The following is a 24,273-nucleotide window of genomic DNA, read 5'->3' as shown; positions in this document are numbered from 1 at the left end:
TCTACTTGGTTCATGATATCTTTGAAATTCAATTCCAGACCGATTTTTTTTCTACCTCAAACAACTTGACGTCATTCAATTAGGAGGCACCCTCCAATCTGACACCTACCCTTGCTTACAGGACTATTCCCAAAGGAAATCCCTGGCAATCAATGCTACACACATCGGGAACTCCGGGATTCATCACCGGGTTTCCCGTGGGATCCTTGAACCCTCCCTTCCGTGACACGGAGGACCGTTTTTGTACCTTCACCCCTTATTTTTCATTATTATTTCCAATATTTTTAATAGCGATGAGTGAAATAATTATAATCCCTTCATTTCGTTTTTTTCCTCACTGCCGGAAGTAGTAAATAATTCAGAACAACGTATTTTCCTTATAGCACGCCACATCTTGAGTTCCAGCTCATAGTAATCTCTTATCAATGAGTTATATTTCGATTTATTTGATCTTTGTATTAATATATCGAGTTCTTAGGTTTTCGCGATTGCTACACATAGGAAATGAAACTATTTTTCCGGATTTAAATCGAGTATATTTATTTTTTCAAACAAACCGACGTTTCGGGCCCTTTACAGGTCCGTCAACCGTGACCATGGGACCTGTAAAGGGCCCGAAACGTCGGTTTGTTTGAAAACACAAATATACGCGATTTAAATCCGGAAAAATAGTTTCATTTCCTTTGTATTAATAATTATAACAAACTAGTGGAGTAATTACACATAAAAATAATTGAATATTAAGTCAATGAATACACTCCCGGACACATAATTCGAGGCACCTTGTATTTTTATCCTTAACATATAGTTAGCATCGAAGAAAAGGGTTTCTCCGGTTTTTTAAATTCAAATTTTCAATAAAGACGTTTAGTATACCGGTTCCAAAGTTGCATAATAGTTCTTGATCAATCAAGCTTTGTTTAAGCTAATGGCATTTAATATTGAAAATGCAAGGTGGCTCGAATTATGTGTCCGGGAGTATATTTAATTATAATTAATAGCGACATCTCTGGCCAGGGCTGGTAGCTGAACAGGTATCTAATTGGGCGAGGAAATGCTTTCATGGATTTCTCATAGATGGCGCTACGGCTAAAAAGTCGTTGAAAACCAAATACAAAGATTCAACAATAAGCACATAGAAAAATTCGTGAGGTCTGCTGGTTCGTTGCGTTGCTTAGTTGGCATAGCGTCTGTCACGGTTTACTAGGAGCAGTCGGTTCGAATCCGGCTGGATCGAAAGAATTTTTTCAAAGTGTCTGATTTTGTGTTAATACTTATAACAAACTAGTGGAGTAATTTCACACAAAAAATTGAATAAATATTTAATGCGTTATATTCTTGTGGAAAACGAGGACGGTAGCTTGGAGGTAGAATGGCTGCTTTTCAGCGGTTCAAATCTTTCTGGCGGCTTTTGCCTATGTATAATATGTAGTAGTTGAAACTCAAACGATCTTTATTTCATAGGTAAGCAAATCACATTTTAAATCTTTACATTGTAGTCAATGTAGCAGTACAGTTAGTACTCTACTGCTCACTCGTAATGCAGATTTCCCTTCGAAGAATGAGCAAGAAACTCTAGGAGTTGCTATTCGTAAATATACATTTCAATACATTTATCATTTACAATATTTATTTACAACATCTTAGACCCGAGAATACCTGCAAGAGCTAAACGGGCCACTACAACGGATTTTTGTCATGTTGAGTACGCAGAAGCTGTATAACAAACCTTTTTGTTTCAATATAGTTTTATGCCTCGTGAATGGTAAATTTAGTAATATTAACCGGAATGTTATTATATCTATAATAACGTATACATTACTAAGATGTATTTATGACTCTATGAAGACAATTGTCAGTTTATTTTTATTCCCTGTATTAATGTTATGTCTGTCATTATTTTTCATAAATTACATTTTCATAAATGTACTGCAAAGTTAGTGTAGGAACGTTAGTTTCTTTTGACTTATCTCTCAACGTCCAATTCGTAAGAGCCAGCATGACAAATGAAGCTATGACCGGCAGAATTCCTTTGTGAAAATTGCATAAGATCGTACGTCTTACTTGGGTAGCTCAGAATAGGAGGATATTTTTACGAATACCAAACAAAAATGGTACTAGAGGAAGTGGTTCTCAGAATTATCAATGATGTTTAACGATAAAAACCTAATTTACCTTCAACCGTCCCAATAAAGCACGTAAGTTTTCTGAATTTGCGCGATAAGCCGCAGGAAACAATCAATCCAACGATATCCTAATAGCCCGAACCTTTTTATCAAACCCCCTTTGGCTCTTCCATTGACATTCCACCTCGTTCCCACGTGCTTCCTCGAATTCATTCATTTATACATCTTCAATCTTTATTTTCTATCCTTTTCCTTCAACATTAACCAAATTAGACTCTTATTTCTTTACGATAAAGTGTTACCATCTCTTTAACATTTGTTTTTACATCTCCAACGTCATTTTTTGTTTCTGTTTGATTAGGTTTATTAAAAAGTGGATCCTGGTTGTCATACCTAAAGTTAAATTTCCCTTGAACAGATCTTAAAACTTTTTCGTCGGTCCTGGTCATTAGTGTTATAGGAGTTTAAGCTTTTAGTGTGAATGTTAAGGCTGCGTTTTGTGTATGTAATGTGTGGGTTGGTATCACGGGCGATATCGGTCCATTAGCGTTATCGCGGCGCCGGCGCCGGGACCGATATAGCGCTTGTATTTGCTTACCAGTTGAGTGTGTTTTGTGACGTAATCGCTTATTGCTTTTCTTTGGTTTACTAAGTAATTATTCTCTCTTTAATTTCTGAGTTACGGACATTTTTTTAAATATTTTATTTGGTTTACAACTCGAAACATACACAATACAATCACATAACAAGTTTACTTTACACCGGGAGTGTTGCTTCAGCTGTATCAAGCACTAGCCCGGTCGTGTATGGAGCACTGCTACCACCTTTGGGATGACTGCTGCATACTAACTGGCCACCTTGGATTCAATTGACAAGCGTGTCAAGAGGCATATAGGTGACTCGGAATTAGTAGAGGTGAAGCTGCAGAGCCTTGAACACCGCCGTAAAGTTTCCTGCTTATCGATGATCACATATATATATATATTGTATAGATTAGTGAACACAACATATACAACTAATAACGTTCGAACAAATAAATGTAACCACGTAAAAGAAAAAAAAAACAGAATTTGAAATGAAAACTCAAAAATCATGAAGTGCTTTCTTTGCACACGTTATTCCTTGCTGAGGCAAGAGAGCCCAAAATTAAATCAAAGTTTAATTTGATTGTAGATATATAAAGGAGAATGCTGGCCGACATTTGTTCTACTGAGCGGCAGCTTGAAATTTTTCGATTTGACAAACGCTTAGGTACGTGAACGTGGGACTTCCCATTTGACGCAAGACATAACTTCTGGGCAATCAACAAGGCATTGGATCAGCTTAAATAAAAACATCATATCTGATTCCTTACGTCGAATACCTAATGATCCTTGTTTGTAAAATCTCAGTCTACTTTCATACGACTGAAAAGTTTTGCATTTATTATTAACGGATACTTGAAACACGAATATTTTTTTAGATAATTACTGTATATTAAAGGTTTACTAACGTGTGTTGTCCCAACTCACATAGGGCCATCATGGCGGACTATTGCCTAAATTTCTTCCTGGAGAAAACCCGTATGATGGTCACGATGATGTTTTCTCATCTGCGCGCTTTTTAGGGATAAACATTTCAACCATTTTCTATTTCAGAACGTGTACATAAACATATGAATAAATTGCATAACAACTTGTTTTTTTTTATCGACCTTCCGACCTTTAGCTAGGGTGTCTAATACTTCGAAGGTTTATATTTCGTTTTAGTCTTGAGGCGAATACATTACTTTTCACTTCGATATCGAGAAAAAACCGGCATGGAGGCCATTTTTCTGCAATGTTCGAGATTTAAAAAGCTTCAACCCCACAAGAGAGTTGTTTTTACTAAAAAAAACATTTTTTTAGATATAAAACCGCATTCTTTAACTAGTACAGCACGAGTTCAGTAGCAGTTGAACCTTCAACAGTGAGAGCGAAGGTTTTAACGCGCAACTAACCGACCGACCGAATAGTTGCGAGCGCAATGACACCGGCTGTTTACAGCATGCGAGACGACCGCGCCACGATTACGACGGTATAGTGGCCATGTGACATATTCCAGGTGATTAATGCCATCTTGATGTAGAAGTGTCGCATAAATGGAGTGACAATTGAGTACTTTACACCGATTGGCAAATCCTTGCGCCACGATGACAAACATAAGCCATGCGCAGTCAGCATGGCGGCTACTTGTGGCGTGATCGGCGTGGCAAAGTTCTGGACCGCGATAGTATAATGTATGTCGTTGATAAGAGAAGAAAAAGATGCAGAAGTGACTGCTGGAAAAAAAATAACTTAACGCAAGGTGTTATATTAGTTTGACACAGATCCGACGTCGAAAAGCGCGTGATGGCAGCTGACGGGGCAGCGGGCGGCGCGGCGCGACGTTAAACAGCTGGCCAATTTTCAAATTTTGGAATAAATGTAAATTTAATAACTGGGCTTTAGTTGAAAACCAAAATTTAGGAAGTTTTATTTATTATATTTGCCAATGAGAAATACACTATTAAACATGGCCATAAAATAACACTGCAGAAATTATTCGACTGTTAACCCAATAATAGGCAAATACAGCATGCACATATAACGTCGTATCTGAAGCGTTTACTGTATATTATATTATATACAAACAAATGGATGCGATCGTAAACAAATAATGTAAACTTGTTTAAATTAAATGGCAGTAAATAAAGGCTGTAAAGGCAGTTATATAATAAACTTTGAATTTATTTAATGAAAACAACTCCAAATCAGATGAATTGTATTGTACGTTTTATGTAATGTATTGTATTCAGGGCAAATTCCGTTCAAAATAGCATTGGAGTCAACATTAGTTCTGAATTGTTTGGTATTAAAATAACGGTAATAACTTAGCCTGGCGTTGCGACCATAAGTTTTGAACAACTTTTGGAAGATGCCCAGGAGTCAAGAAATAATTATAACAGTACCAGACTTCATTATGCTATAAAATGCTCTAGAATAGCCACTAATGAAGACGCTTTACGTGTATTTTTGTACACAGGACCCTAAAATAACTACTGAGAAAACTTTATGCTTTATTTACGTGGAACTTCTTGACGAAGCCCTGGAGCTTCTGGGTGAATTTTAAAGTACTTGAAACTTTTTAATTAATTAGATTATTATGTGGCGTTGTTGTTGGAATTTTTTGAAAGAACAAGTTATAACGTTCAGGGAACAAGTCTGCAGGCAGGGAATTCGACTCCATAGTCGTTCTCTTCAAGCCTACGTTTGGTTCCCCGATGATGGAAAGGCGGAATTAAATCGTGTAATTACACTCTCCGTGATATATCCTGTAAAATACCCATAAGCAGGCAATTTTACGGCGGTGTTCAAGGTTTTACAGCTCCACCTTCACCAATTCCGAGTCACTTATAAGCCTCTTGACACAGTTGTTAATTGAATCCAAGATGGCCAGTTGGTATGTAGAGAGCCATCCCAAAGGTGGCAGCAGTACTCCATGCACATGCCTAAAAGTTTGTCCTGTGTCTATAAAGTACTGCCATTCTTGTCACTCTCTGTTAGTTTAAAAAAGAGAACAACAATTATTGAACCTCACAAATTAGTGTTAGTTAACAAGGCTGACTCACAGTATCGACACTCTTATGTATCTAACTGCGTTGAACTAAATATCACAACTCCAAATCCGTCTTGTTTACGAAGACAGGAAAATCGACAAACAAACACACGCGTCAGGAACAGCGCGCGCGCAGCTCAAGCTGAGCGATTTACTCAACATTGTTGGGATTGTTGACAAGTTTACAATGTCGTTGGTTTCTTGCCTTCAATATCAGATTTAGCTACCGTCGAGATAGGAATAATAAGCTGCGCAAGGTATATTATAATGTATCACAAAACAAGTGGAACACCCAAGCGAGAATCAATTTACATTAGTTGAGAAATCGAACTCTGGACATTATTTAGCGTCCACAGTTTTAACCGTGCGTCGTTAGGTGATCAATATCGTCGAACATTTGAATTCGTTCCATTTTTTATAAGATTCACAAAAATAGTTAAATTCAATGAGAAATACCTATTTCGTATGAAATAAACATTCCGATACTCGGTGAATGCCCCTTCTATCGCCGCTGCCAGTGTTGCCACTTTTTTAATCGATCGCAGTCGTGTCAAATCGATAACTATCCAAAGTAATATTATAAACGCAGACGTAACTTTGTCTGTCTGTTACATTTTCACGCCTTATCGGTTCGATTAATTTTCAAGAATTTTGGTATAACTGCCTCAGTGGCCGAACGGTCCATCCTGGACTGCCACACGGAGTCCCGGATTCGATTCTCGGGCCGGGAGGAATATTTGAATGACCTACATTGATTAATTTCGTGAGTTGTGTGTGAGCTTTGCGATACAGGGCTATGAGTGTGAGCGTTGTTATTAGCATAGAGTTAGATGGGACATACGAGTAGGAGAAGGACAAAGAGTACTTTTTGTCACCAAAATAAATCATCTTAAAGAGGGTGAAATAAGTGATGAGAGTTTGTATGGAGAACCAAGACAACAATGAAAGTTAGTATATTAGGGTAGGCTTCTCGAAGACTTATTTTACGCAAACTAAGTCGCGGACAGCAGCTAGTTTTGTATAGAATGGCAATCTTGAAATAATGATAAGCTTTGAAATTCAACGATAACCGATGCCATCTGACTGTATAGTACACGAATGGTACGTGCCGTCGAGTCGACTCACTCTTTTGTTCTACTCTTATGATCCAAAGATATCCGATAAGTCGAATCGGCCTAAATAACATTTCATAAACTGGAACTATAAATTTTTATCTAATTTAAAAAAAAAGACAGACGACAAAACCTATTGTATAGATGTCACTTAAAAAACTTTCTAATTGAGTTTCTAGTAGACCACAGAATATCGATTGCTTTCTATAATAGTGGCCTATCTCAAAATCACCTAATTCATCAGAGGGCTACACGCACGGAGACACTGGCTATATTTTAGAATTTATTTTTTTACAAACAAAATGAAAACCAATTGAAAAATGTATGTCGTATACTATATGTGTTCTATTTAGTTTAGTAAAAAAAAAATCAATGGTATATGTAAAGTACCTATTGAATATATAATTCCTGTTAAATTTCGAAGTAAGTTTGTGTTTTTTTGTATCGTGAAAATTTTTAGGAATATGTTTCCACACTGATGGGTAGTTAATCAGAATATCCTCAATTTTACGTTTATACTTTTTCCAAAATATTTGATTCAACACTTTAAGGGTCGTATTCCAGAACTCTACTCAATGCTCAAGTCAGGACTTGAGTATTGCAGTGAGCACTGAAAATCATACTCAAGTCCTTATCATTAGGGTCGTATTTCCAGTGCTTGAAATCATACTCAAGTCTGCTCAAATCCTGACTTGAGCATTGAGTACAGTTCTGGAATACGACCCTCAATGTTATGCGGTTGATTCCGCCAAAGCCATTTCAGGTTGTATAGACTTTTAACGTTTGATTTAATCAACGCTAAACTAAAACTTAAACTTAATAAAAATTCATTCAATAAAATAATTTGTAAAACTTAATGTAGCGTAAATTGGAATGTTTTCTTTGTAAAATTAAAAATAAGGTATTTAATTAATGACTATTGTAACTATACTGAAAAAATAGGGTGGTTTGCATTAATATTAGACATAACTGGTTGAAGACTGTACCACCTCAGTCAACCGTGACCATGGGACCTGTAAAGGGCCCGAAACGTCGGTTTGTTTGAAAAAACAAATATACGCGATTTAAATCCGGAAAAATAGTTTCATTTCCTATATGTAATAATCGCGAAAACCTAAGAACTCGATACAACGCTAAACTGTTAAATTTTGTAAAAAAAATGCATTTTGTTTTATTGGCTGGCTGTGCTAATTAAACATGTTAATTTAATAGCTACTTTATGTCCAATTCTCAATTATGTAAATATGAACTTTATTATTTTGTGATCTCAATTTGTTTTTGTTGCGTTAAATGTGCTGGTGTGTGTAGTTTAAAAACTACTGAGGCGTATTTGCTGCGCAAAGCTGACGACCACCGTTCATTAGCCCGATGCCGTCACGAGATTAATTTAACCAATGGAAAAGTGTCTTATTCACGATAAAATGAAGCACAATCCTGTCTCTGTAATTGTGGAATGATTATAAGTAAAAAAAGAGTAGTAGTAGAGAAAAAGCCATTATTACCACAGCAAAATAATTACTAGTTACACATCAAAAATATAAATTCCAAGATTGCAGATGAAGGTATTATCCACTCCGAGTGTATGACTTCCTTGAAGTTTAGGTATACAGGGTGAAAAAAATCAATGGGCCATAAGGGGGAAATACCTTGAATTCTGAAAATAAGTAATTTTACTTAAAGAATACCATTCTTCTATTTTTCTTTATTCGAATAACTACAATCACATTTTTAAAAAAAAATCTTATCTGAGCCTGGAACTTAACCGACTAAAAGCGCAAAAATATAAATACTCATTATTGTATTGACGCAATGTTTATTACTACCATTGATTCTATCGATTAGTCGAGTGATTTTTTGCATTTATAGTTGATTCTGTTCTCGGCTTATTTACGCTTTTAAATGATCTGTGAAAGTATTAAGAAAAATAAAAGAACTTTTACTTTTTGTAAAATTTGCTATCTGTATCTAAGATAATTGGCCTTCATGTCCCATATTTTTTCCACCCTGTATATATGTTTTCCATACTATATATATTTATTCCGATATCTCATCGCAAATCACTTCGTATAGAATACACGTTGCTAAGGAAATATATTAATTTTAAATCATGATTTAACCCTCCGTAAACGGATCATAACACAAAGCGTCTGCATTCTACGATTACCAGAAAATTCCATTGTTACCATAATATTGTTATTGCACGATGTAAACCCGTGCAAACGACTGTCAACCTGTTTTGTAAACTAGTGTAAACTATTGACAATTTGCATTGTAAACAGCACACGTGGGGTAAAATAACAGGCTATACAAGATCTTATTGTAAACTACTTCTGTATATGTATTTTTTTAAAGATGAATATGTGATACAAAAAAATATGGCGAATGTCTCCATCATCATAATTTCTACTGTTATAAGTTAGGAAATAAAGGGAAAGGAATTTTCACCTTTATATGAAATATATTTTTTTATAATATAAAGTGACAAGATTAACAAGTTGTGCGCTCGATGGTAAGCTACACTCCTGTCCATAACAGTTGCAGTGCCACTCAGAGCTTTAAATCGCAAAGATCTGAGGGGCACTGCCACTGCACCCGTCACCCTGAGACATAAGTTGACAAGCCCAAGCGCCTGTAATTTCACCGGCACCCTTACTCTGGAAAACCGGAACGCTGTAATGCTCACATTGTATTACCCTGGACGAACTCTCTCACAAGGAGCTCTACTGCTACTAAATAATATCATAACGCCTAGTACCGACGGAGCGAGACAGCCAATAAATATAAATAGCTATAATTATATGCTGTTGTCTCCATTGTCCTTGATTTGATCGCTAATATGCAAATTGTATATGTTAAATAGAATATACGTACATACACATAGGTACGTATCTATTTAACAATAATAATGTGCTAGACAAAACCAAAAATCCGTGGGGTTAAATTAGATCCCGTACGATAATAAGACCCGTGTCCAGCACGTATAAATGAGCTGATGATGATGATGGGACAAAATCAATAACCTGGGCCCAAAATCTTCTAATCTTCTTGAAGCTACTGGTCATTTATGATAATATTTGCTATTCTCTTAAAATCGAGTTGCAATGGCTGTTGAGGCTGAATAGAGTGTCAGGAATGTCACAAATGTCGTTCATTCATTTATCACTAATGACCGATGTTACCTTACTAAACCTACCATGGAAATTACTAAGCATATCTTAATTTTTATCTCGTTTATAATGTTAGTGGACTCGCCATTAAGAGTCGATTCTACCTAGTCTTGAATTCAAATGTTACCTGTACTAATATGGCTTATTTTGCTTGGGTCGAGCGGTAAAACGAAAAAAATGATAATCTAACTAATTAGTTGCTCGAAATGAGCTCCATTTTCTTGGATACACAAATTTAATATTTTAACGAATTTTTTTCGTTTTATTAAAATACGTTAAGATTTCATGGTTTTTTTTCATTTAATTAACCAATTTTGTAAGAGAGATTTAATTCTTATAATTAACCCTATCGATCGATGCAATAAAAGTACAGGGTGCATTTTTTCCAGATTAAAGCGGGTTCGATTCTTAAAAATTTTCGAAAATCTATGAATGCAGTTTTATTCCTTTTAAAAAATAAAGGATTGTTTCCTTTAAGTAAAAATTTCTATCTCCAGTATTTAGAGTACTTTCCCTCCAGGTGGCATTATAAATTTCCACCCTGTATATCCTCAATTTATCGAGTATATAATCAGTAATAGAGACGACTTGTCGTTTAATTTGTTTGAAAACTATTGTGCCATATAATTACTGTGACAACTGCGCTCCGATTGGCTAGCCCGAGTTCGAAACAATTGACGGGTGTCGTCAACTATTTCACTTCAAATCGACCAGTTAACTTGAGCTTTGCTATAATGGATGAAAATTGCAAAATTACATATTTAATATTTAATTACCGATGAAATGTGATTCAGTTTGTTTTGTAATTAGATGTTTTGCTGTTTCTCCACACCACCCAATGGAACAGCACGCCATTGGTAGAGATATTATCTTTATTACAATAAATACAGAATATTTTTGGAATATACGGAGACATACACACAGGTCAGTTGTTGGCGCTGTACTATTTCAGCTGTCTAATTTGATATTTCAGTGCAAACGAGAGTTGATGTTTATGAGTGATGTTTATGAGTGATGTTTATGAGTGATGAGTTGCCAGGAATGTGTGGTTCTTATTTCGTCTCTATTTCTGGTTATATACTTCAAAGTGATTGATTCTACACTTTCACCGTTATGCTGAATCAACCAAAGCCGCTTGAGGTTGTATAGCCTCATGAAGAGCAGAATACCAAAAATAATGCAATGGCAGTTGTTAGTAGCTCCACGGTTAGCCGCTGACAAGCCACTATCTTAACTTTTAGTAGAATACCAAACGTACGAAATCCCGCCATTACCATTTTATCGACGCACAACTGAGATGATTTAAATTCTACATACTTTTTAGAATAGTTCGGTTCCCAAACTGGTTCTTATATCTTCATCTAGCAATCACAGTGTTAATCTCTGGGCCAAGCTGTTTCTAGACCCCAATACTCGGTCTTGCGGCTTAGATTTTTCATTCAAATGTTCAAGTTATCAATAGAGAAAAAAAAATGTTTTCCGCAACATGACGAGAGTCCAAATCTTCATCATTCATTCGTCACCATCATCAACCCTCTACACGTCCCACTGGGTAGAGGGTCTTCACACGTTTCCAGGGTTTTTAAAACCTCTATTCGTAGCGATGCTTTTTTTCACCGTAAACCTTCACAAATGTATGCAAATTGAAGGTACATGCCGCCACAGGGAATCAAATCGTCGACCCCTCGGGACTACCACCGCTCACTAATTAGTTCAAATCTTACAAGTCAGTTTCTGATAGGCACAGATTCGAAGATATTAGATACAATATGATATCCATATAATAAATGTTTTTTACGATCACACTGATTCTTTCCTTCCTTGTCTTCTTCTTATCGTATCGATGGCATACAAATCAAAATCAAAATTTAAATAAAATAAAATAAAAACAAACAGCTAAAAATTAAATTAAAAAAATATAAAACACAATATTAACCTAATGGTGACCAGCTTGTGTGTGCTGCAGCAAGCCAAATAGGTCGTGTGTCAGTTCAAAATTTGCCCAAAAGTAAAAAAAGCACTGATTTTCAGACACCACCTTCGAAGGTAGCGCGTTGCGGTGCATTAAAAGCAAAAACATTGTTAAGTTAATGTAGTGTGCACGTGTGTTAGTATAGTAGATAGATTATAAAAAAAAAATTTGTAACAAAATAAATTGGTAACTAAAACGAGAGTAAATGGTACGTCGTCGGGTAGGATCTTTTCGTGCACCAAAAAACTTCCTTGTTAACTCTTCTTTTAAAGCCGAATCCATCGAAGTAATCATTCTTTCAAAACAATAATCAAAATTCTGATTAATGCCATTCACATTTTACAGGTGTTTTAAAATGTCACCCGTGTATAATATACAACTGTATTTATTATATATGTATAAGTTTTTGACAGCGTATGTATTTCTAATCATTTATATTAATAATTAACTAGCTTCTAACCGCAGTTTCGTCCGTATTATTACCTTAATGCGTTTGTTTGTTGGAATATTTTAAAATCGGCATAATTTTAATAATTTAACGATGTTGATGTATCATTGATTTGTTTTTTTTATTCAAGGAAGAAAGAATAAATTTATGTTTGGTCTTATTTTCTTCAAAGAAATATAATGGGACTTGATAATTAAATATTAATTGAAACAGTTTTCATTAAGCATTTGACGATGCACAAACTACTCGATAGGGTTTTGAGAACACCGAAAAACAGGGCGAACGTCTCCCACAATCGAAATTAAGTAAACATAATTTGTTGTTCTTTTTTTCCTGTGATACCCTGTAAGAAAACGGTGGCTTCTTAATTGTATGTACCTTAATTGCTTTGGTAGCAGTAGAGCTCCTTGTATAGTTTGTCCAGGAAGTGTTGCCAGTTCACCTTTTTCTGCGCCAAGCAGAGTTAATAGCCGTTAATTCCGAATCCGAAAAAATTCGGACATACTTCGGATGTCACTTGTGCACTAAGTCCAAATCGAATCCGAGAAAGTACGAATATCGCTTGTACACCTAGAGATAAAATGATCTCTGTAACATTTCGGACCGTCATTTCTGCGAAGCGGACGTAGTACACAAACGCTCGTCCTTGCATTATTGCGTTCCAGTTTTTAAGGGTACGAGTGCTGGTTACATTACCGTTGTACATACTAGTCTTGTATTAAAGACACTTTGGGCCCAGATTGTAAATTGCTTTGTAGGACAAAGATTCTAATATTATCAGCGGCATTACCCCAAAAACAATGAGAAACATAACGTTTGACGATAATGATAGAACATTCAAAATAGTTATTTTTGATATAAGTGCGGAAAGTAGTCATTATTCACGAGGCTCGAGGCTTCTTGGCCTGAGCCAGAGGCGAGGGTCAAGACGCGAGACAAGTGAAAATGACAAATCCGCACGTGTATCAAACGACGTTTTTTAATACATTTGCGAAAAAACTACATTGAAAGTAAAATAAAACAGTATTTAAAAAAAACTCATTTTCTGCTAGTAAATTAAAATAATGAAATACAACCACTGCAACCATTATTTAAAAGTCTATGGAAATATAGTTCTAACGTGCTGTTTTTGTTTATTTTCTGTAATATCGGTCTGTAACCACTTTTCTTATTATGAAGTCCTGGTACTTTTGTTCAAACTTCTTTAGGAACCCGTGCACGGTAGTGAGATACAATTTATCTGTAATACATAGAACAAATATATACATAAAAATCTCGCCTGTCACCCATTCAGGTGTAGGCAGAGACTGTGGACCTCCACTCGATACGTTCATTATATAGTATTTGTAAATAAATATAAGTTTTAATGACGAATGACTTACGTCACAAAGCACATAAATATTAAATAAATATACGACTTCTTTAGTTCTGTGCTTAAGATTTGAAACAACAGTAAATTAAAAAACAAAATGGAAAAGTAAAAAGCACTAGTGCGAAAATTCCAACTTTCGGCACGATTTGTAGTGCGAAAAATACCACGTTTTGAGCAACTGTATTAAAAATAATTATAAAGGTATTTCAAAAAGATTACGAAACAGCCCTTAAGCTTTAAAGTAATCATCACGACTTAGGAATATCTTAGATAGTACAAGTATACGACACGTTATGATATCAAAAACAATACCTAAACCTATGTATATATACATACATACGATGGGATTGGCATGATGTCATACACGAACCTGCTTAACTGGTCTTATTATATAGACATTTTATTTAGATTTTAGACTTTTCCGTCTGTTTGATTCGATAGTTATTATTAGATTTGGGCTTTTGATTACTCACTCTTGCTTTATGACAGACAACGTTTCCTTTAAACTGAATGATGAAATCTGTGATAAGAAATCGTTGTATTATGATAATTATGATATATTGATCCAACGGTGTGCACTATTGTTGCTAGATTAGAGGTCCTGTATATGGCGAACGGCTATTCTCTGCATGCAGACTTGTTCTTGCAGTTTCGAAACGTTTTAGCAGTAGTAGAGCTCCTTGTGAAAGAGTTCGCCTTGGGAAGTACTGCCACCTTACCAATTCCTGCCGCCAAGCAGTAATGTGAGCATTAGTTCGGTTTCGGCATATAAGATCTTTGTGCTTTAAAGTTATGGATAGGCGTATCGCTTACCACCAGGCGCATGACTTGTTCATCCCGTCATTTCGTATTTTAAAAAAGAGGCGAGAGTGAATAAGCATTATTTAGGTGTGCATGCTTCATCGTCGACCTTAGCCATTGACTTACAATTATATGGACGTCGGGTCCGCGCTAAAAAGTGTCCGAACTTATAGGGCGTTAAAATCGTATACAGAGCGTCATTCACGCTTTAGTCTTCGTTTGTTCGATTGACAGCGAAGCAAGCAAAATTAGACAGTACTGCGATGACATTACAATTTAAATTCAACGTTTTAGCTTTTTCATATTCCTTTACATGTCACTACGTTTAAATAGGTTGACTTGGGACATTTTTTTCGTGGTTTTTGTATTAGACCCGTCGTCCATTTATTTGTAAGACCTTAGCATTACTTTCAGCGAATGAGTGGTAAATCAGTGACATAAGGATGGAATTCTAATTCTATTATATTTTAGTTTGTGTGGTATACGATAAGACTATCTAAAGTCCGATGTATATTTTTTTGGGGATAGGTATTATTATAGTTTAGTAATCTATATTTCAATACAAATTTATCTACACAACGCGAGGTGGATAGGTCTGCCTGAAATGAGTAATTCAATAGTGCTATGATAATGAAAGTTGTATTTGTATTGTTTTCAGATCACACCGAGAGGACCGAGGATGCCAGGAGGACTGATCACGAGCGGCTACCCACTGGCTCACTCGCTACTGATGGCGAAGGTAGGTTTTCCTGGAATTTCGCCTTACGATACTACTTACGATATCCAAGACCAAAAATCTTGGAGGAATTGATGGACCCTTGGTGTGGCCCAGTGCTTATAGCTAAAGACGCTTGATGAGAAGGCATGGACAGGTTTGGAAACGGTATCTTTAAAATTGGTTGTAGGTATACGTTGGGCATCGGAGTTCATAATTTTCTTTCTTTTTTTCAAAAGACTTGTATTTAACAGCATGAAACGAAAGACCAAAAATATTCTAGATATCAAGTATGACCTAATATTAACAGTTATCAAAGAAGTTTTGAAAACGTCGAGGGTTTTAGTGTAATTTTTGGTATAATTTTTCGTGAGTTTGGGTGTAATTTTTAGTGTTCTATGTGTATGTGTTCATGGCCCCGTGACACAGGGTTTCCCTAGTGCGGGGTTCCCTAGTGTGTGCGTTATTTAGTTATTTTTAATGTTAGGCGCCAATTACTGTTCGCGGTGTTTTTTTTTTAAATGTTTTCATATTCAGTTTATTTTTTATACCCGTAGAGAGCTGCTAATTGGTAAAAAGGAATGACCTTTTGAACGATAAATTTTTCGCTATGACACTTTTATTTAGTTTGATATATTCCACACGCAAAATATTGCAAACACCAGCCCGTTACACCAAGTACCAAGTAGACCTATTCTTTCCTCATTCGAAATAAGACTATATAGTCTTACCTAGATTGTCAATAAAGGAGAATTTTCGCTGTCCAAAATAACGCAATTTTCTCAAACAATTTCTTTCCAATTCGCCATTTTAGTTAAATTATTCTAAATTCTATTGGGTATGAAAGGACACTTATAATCAACAAATAATTATTATTTCAACCAATAGTATTTTTTTTAACATCCGTAGAAATTTGAGACAAGTGCTGGGTAACCCAAGTTCATGACAAATATTTGTATATAATTTAAGTTAATAAAACTATTACCTCACTTTTTGTATTGTGTATTGACAAAGGATGAACGGCAGGATGTCCTCAAAAATCGACTCTAAGGGCACAAAAGCAGGAAGGTTTTAACTACTTTCATAATACATTTAATTATACTACTCAGAATATTTTAATCAAATGTGGAACAAAATAACATGAAAACAAACTAATATAAATAATCAAACTAGTCACCAGCACACTTAGGACACGTTGAGCGCGAGGGGTTTTGTCAGTTAACAACTTATTTTTGTGCAAGAGTAGGGTGTTTTCAAAGGTTTGATTTATTGTATGACTGTGTTTAATGCAAAGGTTCCAAAACTTTTTGTCTCGTAGACCACGTGGCTGTTTTTCTGTTTTGAGCAGACACCTCATTCTTTTTAATATGGATACACAGTGCTACTCACTTCGATAAGTTTACTGTATAGTGAGAAACTTTATATAAAAAAAAACACATTTTTTATGTGAAATGTTTACTTCATGGGTTATTTATGCCTATTAAATATGAAAGTATTATGTATTTACAGTGAACAGCATATCAAACTGTACACAATTGCTCGAATATCATCTCCAGAACAACTACACTCTGCGTAATGTGCATTATTCTATTTAGGGAAATTTAAAATTTTGCTTACGATCTGCTTAAATGGGGTGCCACTCTCGTGGACCTCCTATTTTTTCCGCTGACATGGTCGATATAGAATTTACATTACACGCATTACCTTCTTCACTATCTGAGAAGTCAATTGCAACTTATACATGACTTTTTGACTGCATTAATTTGTTTGTAGACACACGCTATCTTCCAAGGTTCATCAAACATTCGTTCGTAAAATCCAATTTCTAAACCCACATTAAGTAACGTAGCAAAAATCTCACCGCTATACGTGGTATTGCTACAATACCACCTGTGTGGTGGTAACCTTGACGATCGATTGAGGCCCGCCTAGCCGGCGCCTGGTCCGCCCCACTACCACATTACTACCATGACATGGTGTCGGGACAACGAAATTTTTACACTATTCTGCTTATTTATTAAACTGAAGGATGGTTTTGGGTTTTTGATTACTGTATCAATTGTAAAAGACAATATCAAAGCCTCACACGTCTCACTGGACACGGTCTTCTTTAGGGAGAGATAGTATACAGTCTGGCTCAATGTTTCAGACGTTATACGTTTTCCAAGGTTTGCCAATCGTCTTCGACATGTAGGTTTAATCACCAGCAAATTACGCTTAAATCGCCACGTACATAAATGTAAATTGTATGTAAAATATATAGTAAAATTAAGGATTTACACTGATTACTATACGGTTTTAAAACACGATTTCTAAAAATTTTCACGACAGACAAAAAACTCAAACTTACCTCGTAACTTTATAAGAAAGCCGCTATATTCAAAAGGTACTACTTTACGTACACCAATCATTGACTTACAATTATATGGACGTCGGGTCCGCGCTAAAAAGTGTCCGAACTTATAGGGCGTTAAAATCGTATACAGAGCGTCATTCACGCTTTAGTCTTCGTTTGTTCGACTGACAGCGAAGCAAGCAAAATTAGACAGTACTGCGTTGACATTACAATTTAAATTCAACGTTTTAGCTTTTTCATATTCCTTTACATGTCACTACGTTTAAATAGGTTGACTTGGGACATTTTTTTCGTGGTTTGCGTATTAGACCCGTCGTCCATTTATTTGTAAGTCAATGACACCAATGATTTCTTTTATATCAACTTAACTAAATATAACACGCATAGATAGTATACAATAGTACATTTTTCGAATGGCTTTAATTCCCTTTATAACACGCCTGTCCATAGTTGCAATGCCAGTCAGAGCTTTAAATCACAAAGATCTATAAGGTACTGCTCTGCGCCCGCCACCCTAAGACATAAGTTGACAAGTCCCATAACTTTTTGTAGCTGTAGATTTCCTTGTGGAAGAGGTAATCCAGGAAAGTACTGCTACTGTATCTATTTCTGCCTCCAAGCAGTGATGTAAGCATTATATTCGAAGGGTGCTGGTGAAGTTACAGGCAAATGGTCATATGGGACTTGTCAACTTATGTCTCAATCTTTGTGATTTAAAGCTCTGAGTGGAACTGCTACTGTTAGAGACAGGCGTGTCGCTTACCACCAGTCATACGACTTGTTCGTCCCGTCATTTAGTATTATAAAAAAATATCACCAGCACTCTTACACTTCAAAGCCGGAACGCAGTAGTGTTCAGTTGCAGCAGACATAGGTAAGGTGGTAGTACTTCTCTGGACGTACTTTACCACGTCTGCAGAAGCAGTAGAGCTCCTTGTGGATAAGTACGTTTAAGTTAAGTACCATTATCCTATGTTACTTAACTTTGGGACGTTTCGTAGACATTTTGTTTCCCCCGACTGAAATCTGATACTCGTACGAATTTCTCTAGAACAATAGTGTTATATAGTTATTTTTCACCGCTGAATCAACGGCCTGCAGCATCCAAGTGACACATTGGCATTGTCGCCCGAAAACGTTGGCTGGGATCAGATTAATGAACTATCTGTCAACGGAAACATTGTTAAACGTTAATTTGACTAAAATAACGATAGTTTGGTGATATGTAGAACAAGCAATATGTTTTCTTATCGATTATAGATATTAAACAAATAGATATAGATCTTCAATGATAAAGATTAATTGATGAAGTCATTGCAGAAGTTAAAATTGTAAATAAATTCATTCATTGTTTTCTTTTACAAAATGTGTGAATGATGACTTGGCATGGTTGGATCAATTCGTCGCCACCGTCTGTCAATGCGTCGATTAGCGGCTCCCTTCTGGAGTGCTTATGTCATGCTTTGTGAATTCTGTAAATACAAATGGTGTGATCACTATACGATATCCTAGGCGGAAAAGTACAGGGCTTATAACAAAAGTAATCATTGTGCAATTGGCCTCTGCATATATAATGGAAAAAAATGTACTTTCGTTCATTAGCTCGTGAGTCTACCACCATCACACCTTTTAGGTTATCAAAGGCGAGTTTGGTTATAAAATTTTATATACGTATATGATAATTGTTTGATGACTAATACCATCTCAGCTAGTCGTTATCATGGAACTTGTGGGCCTAAAACGTTGAAAATAATATAATATATGAGAATTATATCCGAGAAAATAGTTTACATTTCATATAAAGAGGCTAGAATTTAAAAGAAAGGCAGGTCGGAAGTATTTCGATCGAGTTCACCGACATGTGGGGTGTGGCCTCCGCTGAAATAATTCCAATTGCTATGTCTGAAAACGGGTTAATTCCAGCTAGCCTCGCTAACAATTGAGGTGGTTAGATTTCTGTAGCACGTCACTTCCAGCATAAATGCAGGAAGCTGCGCTGCTTCATTCGTCACGTACGACTTGAACCTTAGTGCCTGATTCCGGTGAGAATCTAAAATAGAAGCTTAAAATAATGATAATTGTAAATAAGCGTTTATTTTGGATAACAAGGTCCTTATAACCATACTAGTACAGTACATTTTACTTCTTGAGTTGCCCAATTAGAGTATACCACATGCATTGCTTTAACACAAAAAGGACCCGTCGACCCTGAAAAAATTTATCGTTAACTCTGATCGTTACAGTTTACAAATTATGGCCTAGAAGCTATCCTCGTCGGCAGCATCTAAACAAGGACGATTAAAGAGAAGGAAGAATTGGGTTTTATTTGTGTTTATTTGAGGTACCAATACATAACTAGTATGTTGGCTCAAGATAGCACAATTCATCTTTCGCCCGAGTTTTCAAGGGGCTCAGACACCATAGTGTCTGTAGTGAAAACTACGGTATATTATTGACGACACGCCATACACATAAAGATTTTTTCCACGAACGGGACGAACAGGAGTTAATATAGAACAGCAATTTCTGGTACATGTTATTGTGGCACTGGAGTATCTACCAAGTAAAAAGTTGGGCAAAAAGAAAAGGGAGAATGATCAGTAGAGCTAAGATTGAGTAGGTGCTGTTTACACTTACAATTTTGATGGAATAATGTATTCACAGTGCTCGATTCAGATTTTTTTCGTAAAAAAATAACTTGCCTTCATTAGTGTTGTTTAGGGCGAAATGTAGTGACGGGTAAAGTGTTCGTTGGTCAAAGCTTGTAACCGGATGTGCGACGTCATTGGAAGCCGTCTGCGTGACCTAGAATTAGGGGCTCTACGAGGCTAGCTCAGAAAGTTTCTTTCGTCTAGTTTTTGGTAGGCTTTTTAAAAATTAACAGTGAAAAAGTTTTTTACTTCAAACATCTAGAAAGAGAGCTTACCTATCATCTGGACACGGTAATTTTTTTCTACCAAAAACATTAGCATATTTTGTTATTCTTTTGCAGAAAAACCAAGCTGGGAGTCAGAGTGGTGTCGCCTAGCATACTGGGAGCTAACGCAGCGTGTTGGACGACAGTTCGGCGTGCGCGTGAGAGCGGTTGATGTATTTGGTGGGGACGGTGGAAGATGTGGTTCGAATAGACACGGGCTGTGTCTAGATGCGCTGGAGCAGAGAAGTGATGTGCCACAGGCTGAGCAGGTGAGGATTGCTTACTACATTGTATTATTTACGAACAGATTATGGATTGAAGGGAAAATATAGGGTTTTGGCAGAAAAGTCTCAATATTATCAAAGGGATCATGGTAGACGGAAGCAATATCGTAGTAGCCAAGAGTAATGGGCATCTGCAACAGGTAGAACCTAAGTGCTAACATTGTGGAGTATGAGGATTTGCATTTCAATAGCTTATTGTTCTTAAAATAATATTGAAGAATTTAGACCTAAAATATAAACCGAAATTCCTCGAATCAGAAAAACAGAATTCCATTGGTAATCTGTGTTCGTAAACAGTGTAGTATTGATTTAGCCGCGTGGTTGCGCACGCGCCGATAACCCTCGACATTTGATAAACGATCCACTCGTCCGACCAGTCGGTAAATTGTTTTGGTTTTCTGTTTTGCACAATTATTGCAACTTACTCGATACAAAGTAAATCTGAAAGTCAGAATGCTGATCAGAGAGAGAGAGAGAAGATGATGTAGTGATTATGATAGAAAAAGGATGCTTCGTTGGCTTGGTCATGAAAAGACGAACGTTAGTAATATGATGGAAATTTAGAAAATAGTCATAGTATATGCCGCTAGTGGGATCCGAACTACGGATGCCTTAATTGAGAAGCAACGGTTCTCCAACTAGACTATACGCCCGTTCTTAATGTATCTAATGATTTTCTTTTTTTTCAGGTGAAAAAGACGCGAGAAAAAATCGGTCTAGGTGTCACCCTGTCACTAGAGTCCGATGGAGTCTGGCTGTACAACCGCAGCCAAGAACCTGTCTTCGTCAGCTCTCCAGCTCTCGACGCTGCTGCTGCCAAAGCCCTGTTGGTCTGGCGAGTCGCTCCAGGCCATTGCCTATGCGTGTTCGATCCTGCATTACCACCTCCAGCGGTGTCTTTGCCGCATATTGGACCTGTAGATCCACGGTCTGTGAGGATCTCCTTTGCGAAAGGATGGGGTCCGAAGTACTCCAGGAGGGACGTCACAGCCTGCCCGTGTTGGTTGGAGGTGCTTCTAGCCCCGCCTAGCTGACGTAAAGACTAAAGTGATGGGTTTCTGTGTTTGTTTTGGTTTGTTACATTGAGGTGGGGTTTTTTGAACATAAAAAAATTAACAAGTCAATAATGAATGCTCTTTTTGTAAGCTTAGTGTGCGTTATTATATGCAGAACCATTTGAATTTCAAATAAATCTGCACCTCAATTTTATCAAACAAAATAATCGCGTCAATGTGAACAGTGGAAATAGACCAAAAAAGTGAAGTGAGCTGACATTTTGAAATAGTAGACTGTGCAAACAATTTTTGTTTATTGTTGAAATTTTGTATACTTACCAAGTCTTTGATGCTATGAAAATTATGGAACGTAGAGTTTTGATAATTTTGATAGTACTCGAGCACATTTAATAATAACAGTGCACCCAATAATTGCACTACGATACCCCCGCAGAATGAATTTCTTTTGGGGCATAATGGTACATAAAATATTTAGTTCAAAAGTTGTTTATTTAGTAAACAATAATAATATTGACTAAAAATACTGTTTTTAATATAAACTAGTCTATATCTATGTATTTAATACATAGAAAGTATGTGAGAGTCAAGCACTCACACGAAATGAGGCCTTGTTGTAGTGATTTGAATATTGTGATTAAAACATTTTGTCATGAATTTATTCCGAATTCTAAATATTATGAAATTGGTCAATGAAAATTTAAAAGAAAGCAGTGGGCGTTTAGAGTTATAATGACTTTTGCATTTCGTCCATCGTAATTCATTATTTCATAAAACATTTCATTAAAATCATAATCGAGGATCATTAATAATAATAAAATAACATTTTTTTTGTAATATTACTCGCTCAAATTGGAATAGCCAATTTTGGTGTGGAGTAAAATTTATTGCCCAATGTTTTCTTTCGGAATTTCCTCTGCCTTTACAATTTTGAGGCCTTAGAATTATGGGCCACATGCACCATTGTCATATGTATACAATTGTATAATATTGTATAAAACTCGGCTTTAAGACATCGCGAGACTGTATATATAAAAATATATGTACTATAAATATTTGTAATTAACTACCTATTTATAATTATAAAATTATGCCTTACCTTAGCACGTAAAATATATCTAAGTCTAGTTCGTAATTGTATTTCATTTTTTGTACAAATCTATAATTTGACACAATTTTATATTGCGCGTTGAAAAAAAAATTTAAAATGTGAAGAAGGCTGTGTGATAAGCATTTTAACCGACTCAGAATAAAAGGTAAATGTGTCGTAGTGATTGCGCGTTAGGGGAGAATACCTCTAGTTTGTTTAGATGCCTCATTCTGATCTTTTTTTTAGTTTTTGTAATCGAAAAAGATCTGCCAATGTTTTTAAATACATTTTTAATAAAATATAGTGCAATCATGTTTACAAAGACAGGTGGGAATCGGAACTGTCTAAAACACTGTGCCTTGTGTTGTATTCATATAATAAACCGAAATTTGTATAGGGTAATACAGTCAATTTCGCTGGCCTATAATACGAGTAAGTATATACATTTATATGTATACAATTATGTTATATATTAAAGCTCGAATTTAAGGGTTTTGCTTAAGACAAAGTGGGTTGACAATAAGATATGCATTCTAGTCTTTATAAAAATCTTGCTTTGTCGTTATTCACTAGGTATGTCCAATTGTTAGGCCATTGTAGTAAAGGGCCAGTTTGTGAAAAACTTTCGCAAGTGAAAAATAGTGTAATTTTGTAAATCAAATCTGGATTTAATGTATTGTGTAATGAATTTACACGACTTTGACCTTTAGCGAAATGTACATGGAAATGCTGTCACAAAACTCAAAACCCCAGTACGCCTTTGGGACCGTTAATAATGTTATTTATTTGGAAATTTTAATGAATTCTGCTATTTAGTCATTGCATTAGACTGACGTAGCAATTTAATAAAACCGTAACATATTTTTGAACAATGTACTATTTATATTTTTTCATCGGTTTGGTGAATTTTAATGGTTAAACTTTGAGAGAATTGTTAAAATATGCATTGTTAAAAATATGTTAAAGCTATAGTAATAATATAATGTAGATAATATTTCTCCCTGACTCGCCGGTGACACAAAAAACGGTTTATTTGAGGCTGTTTTATTTTATTGTTATTAAGAGAAAACAAAATCGATAGTCGAAATTTGAAAACTACATAGAACATTTCATATAATATATCTTGTGAATTTTGTTCCTTGTAGCAGTTTAGAAATAAATATCTTAACGGCATACTTTTTTGACTCGAGATAAGGTAGCCTCAAATGTAAACCAAAATGTTGTGAGTCTAATAAACGATGGATGAGATTAGGGTACGATAAATTATAAATAAAGAAAGAGAATA

At 35.8% G+C, this 24,273-nt stretch overlaps 1 protein-coding gene across 1 annotated transcript in view; it reads left to right on the top strand.

Annotated features, from left to right (window-relative positions):
- Positions 1–22,994, top strand: part of LOC113237752 (mothers against decapentaplegic homolog 6) — a 48,642-nt gene extending 25,648 nt beyond the window's left edge. Inside the window, exons 3-5 of the mRNA XM_026474383.1 lie at positions 15,272–15,352; positions 20,677–20,870; positions 21,575–22,994. Coding sequence (XP_026330168.1) covers positions 15,272–15,352; positions 20,677–20,870; positions 21,575–21,919 — 620 coding nt within the window. The 3' untranslated portion in view covers positions 21,920–22,994. The remainder of the gene's footprint in view (positions 1–15,271; positions 15,353–20,676; positions 20,871–21,574) is intronic.
- The last annotated feature ends 1,279 nt before the right edge of the window (positions 22,995–24,273 follow it).

This window comes from Hyposmocoma kahamanoa, unplaced genomic scaffold (assembly GCF_003589595.1).
Source record: "Hyposmocoma kahamanoa isolate Upper Pololo Valley unplaced genomic scaffold, ASM358959v1 94, whole genome shotgun sequence".
Taxonomy (NCBI): Eukaryota; Metazoa; Arthropoda; class Insecta; order Lepidoptera; family Cosmopterigidae; genus Hyposmocoma; species Hyposmocoma kahamanoa.
The sequence above is the reverse complement of the archived record's forward strand: the minus strand, read 5'-3'. Positions and strand labels throughout refer to the sequence as shown.